Source organism: Cucumis melo, chromosome 1 (assembly GCF_025177605.1).
Source record: "Cucumis melo cultivar AY chromosome 1, USDA_Cmelo_AY_1.0, whole genome shotgun sequence".
In the NCBI taxonomy this organism is placed as follows: Eukaryota; Viridiplantae; Streptophyta; class Magnoliopsida; order Cucurbitales; family Cucurbitaceae; genus Cucumis; species Cucumis melo.
The window spans coordinates 21,897,534-21,901,628 of NC_066857.1; the positions used below are offsets into that span (position 1 = coordinate 21,897,534).

The following is a 4,095-nucleotide window of genomic DNA, read 5'->3' on the forward strand; positions in this document are numbered from 1 at the left end:
TAATATAATTGAGTTGAATTTGAATTAACATCATTTATGAAAAATGAATTGAATAAGAAATAATATTTCAAATCAAAACTTAACAGCATATGATTCAGAATCTATTATAATTTGTTACCAATTAAGGAGATTTGTTTATATTTTATAATATTAATATTTTATAATTACTTTTTATATTATAATGAATTCGGTATATATTTTTATTTTTTACATAATTAAATTATATTTAAACTAAAAATATGTGAAAATGTTATGAAAAATAACATAAGATACGATAAACAAGAAAGGATTATCAAACAAATTTCTATTTCTATTTTAATTTTCAAGAAACAAGACATGAGAATAGTTATCAAATATTGTCTCTAATATAATTATTCTCTTTTCTTGTTCGAAAAAAAGAAAAAACAAGGAACCAAAAACAACGAATAGAAAACAGAAAACATGAAATGAAAATATTATCAAATGGCTCTTTAGCTTCTTCACTCATGATGAAACATATCTTTATATCCCTCATCAATCATTTGTTCAAAATAATCCTGAATCTAGTTTAAAATATGAAACGATAGCATCCTAGATCTTGCGTTTCTTCTTTAAAATATGACCAACAATTTAGTAGAGAATTTTTGTACCAACTTTTCAAGTGTGAAAAAAAAATTAATTTGCATCTAGAAACACTTGAATATTTAAAAAGCTCATCCCCGTCTTAGAAAGCTCATCATCATCTTTAAAATATTATGAACAATTTATTAGAGCATCTTTATTATTTTAAGCGTGAAAAAAAAATTATTTTACACATAAAAACATTTTTTTATATATTTAAAAAGTCAATTCAAGCATACATTTATTTGAACTTAATATAAAATTCAATATATCATTATAATAGGAGATCCTTTTTTTTCTTCATCTTCACTCCAAGATATTCAGTTCTTATTATCTTCACTCTAAGATCTCCCATTCGACCATATCTAAAATGCTTGACATCCTAACTATCCACTCCTTAAACAATTTCCACTTTATTAATGTCTGTCTATTGGTATTGGTATCTACGTTGTGTTGAAACTCTTGAATTATTTACTAATAATCGCTATCACATTACTTAAATATGAGAGTACTTTAACATTGCTTTTATGTTTAATTATGTACCACAGTTAACCATTCAATCTTATCAAGTAGATCGACTAAATATGTTAAACAACTAAATATGTTAAACAACTAAATATGTTAAACAACTAAATATGTTAAACAACTTTATAACTTTAATTCATGACTCATAATTAATCATCTTTTCAAACTTTGGTTGCAGATTCTCAACATTCATGCACTCGACCGTGCCTAGAAGACAACCATTAAAAAATTCTTAAACAGAAAGAAAAAAGATAAATGGAAAAGAGAAGTGATATCCTTGAGAGGAAAAAAAAAACTTCATTTCAAACGATAACAATAAATTCGACCTTTGAAGTTGGTCAAGAAACTAGATATTGGTGTACAATGTCAGGAAGAGTAAACATAAAAACCAATCTTTAACGTTAGTTTTCGACTAACAAATGATTTGATGAGGCCTCGAAGCTCAAAGTCCCTTTCTGTCCGCTGTTGCTGTTAGGCACTTGTCCATTTCCACATTTTCTCACTCTCTCAGCACATCTTTCCTGCAGTCTCACGCCCACGAGCAATGTTGTAGACCGCCATGCTCCGCCCCGCTGGTGGTTGGCTTTCTAGTTCAACCACCAAATGATTTGTGCTCCACCCCGTTAGCAAAAGATTTGTGATACTAATAATTTTCTTCTTTTCAATCCTCCCGGGTATAGTTGCTCCATTGTCGGCCTCTATGTCTCTTTCTCCTCTCTGACTCTTTCTCGTCTCTGCCTTTTTTTCTCTCTCTCTCCAAGAAATGATGTGTTGTTCCTTCTTGAAATTGATAAGAAGTTTCCAAGACATAATAGCTTCTAATAAGTCTATCAATAGGTATCTCGTTATCAAGTTTGATGCTTTTGGACAGGAAACCTCTGAAGTATGTCTAGCCATTCTCGATATCTTTCATCTTTGGAAACCATGTCTTCAACTATAGTGTAAATGCCAGCAGCTAGTGACACATCCTTTTGAATCATCTTATGAAGGAGTTGAACCACCTCCTCTAATTTATTATTTTTGTAGAAACCATGCATCAGGGCATGATAAGTATGTAAGTTGGGAGTACAACCATTTTCTTCCATCATTTGAAATAAAATATTTGCATTATCTACTTGTCCGTCTTTACAAAACCCATTGATCATAATGCAATAAGTCACAACATCTGGTTGAAGCCCTTCCTGAGATAATTTTTCAAATAGCTCCCAAGCAGTTTCAAGTTTCCTTGCTTTGCATAGGCCATCAATTAGACAATTGAAGCTTTCAATGTCCAATTTCATGTTGTATGATTTGAGCTCATTGAAAAGTTCCATTGCTTCAAATAAACAACCATTCTTACACAACCCATCTAAGAAAACACCACATATATATAAATTTTCGGGAACAGCATAAGGTTTAATGACACCAAATAGTTTCTTTGCATCACAAACCTTGCCAGCAAGAAAAAGCCCTTTTAACAATACACTAAAAGTTTTCATATCTGGCCACTTTCCCACATGAAGCATTTTATAATAAAGCTTCATTGCTTCTTCCATGTTCAAGGTTTTACAATACCCATAGATCAGCACGGTGTAACTAATCACATCAGGTTCATATCCCTTACTTGGCATACTAAGGAACAACTCCTTGGCACTATCCAGGTCACCAACCAAACAAAACCCCTCAATCAGTGAAGTATAAGTAAACAAATCAGGAACGATACCCCTAAGCATCATCGTCTCTAGAAACTTCTTAGCTTCGATAACCATTCCTTCCTTGCAAAGCATATCAATCAATGCACTAAATGTGACCACGTCTGGTCGAACACCTTGATCCACCATCTCATTGAATAAACGTTTAGCCTCCTTCCACTTTCCAATCTTACAAAGCTCATCTATGATGATATTATATGAAACAATATTAGGCTTACAATTAATCGCATATGGACTAGTGCCATTGAGCATTTCCTGATGCAACTTAAGTGCAAGGTTAATATTCCCTGTTCGACATAGGCCCTTGATTAAAGTTCCATAAGTAACAACATTAGGCCAACAACCTAACTTTGGCATTCTCATAAATAGCTTTGTGGCTTCACTAATCCTATGCTCCATGCACAAGCCCTTAATCAAGGAAGTATATGTCACTACATCAGGAATGTAACCTCTCCTCATAATACCCGCCATGGCCGAAAGAGCTTCCCTAACTCGATTCACATTACAAAGGCAATTAATCAATATACTCAGTGTGAAGAAATTAGGCGAAAGTCCAGCAAGGTGCATTTTTTTATAGAGAGAAAACACTTGAGAGTAATGCTTAATCTTAGCAAGTGCACCAAGTAAAAGATTGAAAGAAATAATTGAACGCATCATTAGATGAAAGAATTGGAGTGCTTGAGTTGCAGTAATGTTACCTTTCTTGCAATTGTGTATGAACATTGGAAGCCCGTGCTGAAGCGACATCCGTTCCGACAATGCATGTAGGGATTTAGGATGATTTGCAGAGAAAATTTGGGGATTTGATGATGGAATGGTTGGAGAGTGAGTAAATAGAGAGGATAAGATCTTAGCTTTGGAAGAAATTGCAACGATAGAAGAAGCGGAAGCAACGGTGTTGGTCTTGAAAGCCATGATTGATGAGAATTTTGGATAGTAATCCTAATCGGAATGGTTGAACGCTGAAGCTGCCATCTCCAATTGCGTGACGGACTTAAGTTAAACCCTAAATTTATTTTCACCACAGATTTGAAGTTCTTGGTACGTTCTAGAGATGTTAACCCAAAATAAACAAGGCCCAGGAATATATTTTTTTAGTTTACAAAATAGGGATAGTTGTAAATGTAACAATTATATTCAAAGTAATTAAGTATATAACAACATTTTTAAAAAATTGCAAATATAACAAAATTTGTCAAAATCTATCAATGATAGAAGTCTATCACCGATAGACCATGTAGCAAATGTTGGTCTATCACTAATAAACCATAGGAGTCTA

General features: G+C 32.9%; 1 protein-coding gene across 2 annotated transcripts; it reads right to left on the minus strand.

Annotated features, from left to right (window-relative positions):
* Window positions 1-1,402: 1,402 nt before the first annotated feature.
* Window positions 1,403-3,858, minus strand: LOC103489690 (pentatricopeptide repeat-containing protein At3g22470, mitochondrial-like). 2 transcript variants are annotated; one of them, XM_008448958.3, is made up of 2 exons: window positions 3,515-3,858; window positions 1,403-3,303 (listed from the first exon to the last, which is right to left on the minus strand). In XM_008448958.3, the coding sequence occupies exon 2, from the start codon at window positions 3,285-3,287 to the stop codon at window positions 1,974-1,976; it is 1,314 nt and encodes a 437-aa protein (XP_008447180.1). In that variant the 5' UTR covers window positions 3,288-3,303; window positions 3,515-3,858; the 3' UTR covers window positions 1,403-1,973. The 2 variants fall into 2 exon arrangements, with proteins under 2 accessions (XP_008447180.1, XP_008447178.1); XM_008448956.3 differs by having other exon boundaries at window positions 1,403-3,307; window positions 3,515-3,851.
* Window positions 3,859-4,095: the final 237 nt, after the last annotated feature.

What these genes read in the sequence shown, in the direction of transcription:
- LOC103489690 (XM_008448956.3), bottom strand. Translation starts at nt 3,731, where the DNA reads ATGGCTTTCAAGACCAACACCGTTGCTTCCGCTTCTTCTATCGTTGCA. An exon ending in CATACACAATTGCAAGAAAG is followed by an intron (nt 3,308 to 3,514) that starts GTAACATTACTG and finishes ATGTGAATCGAG; the next exon opens with TTAGGGAAGCTCTTTCGGCC.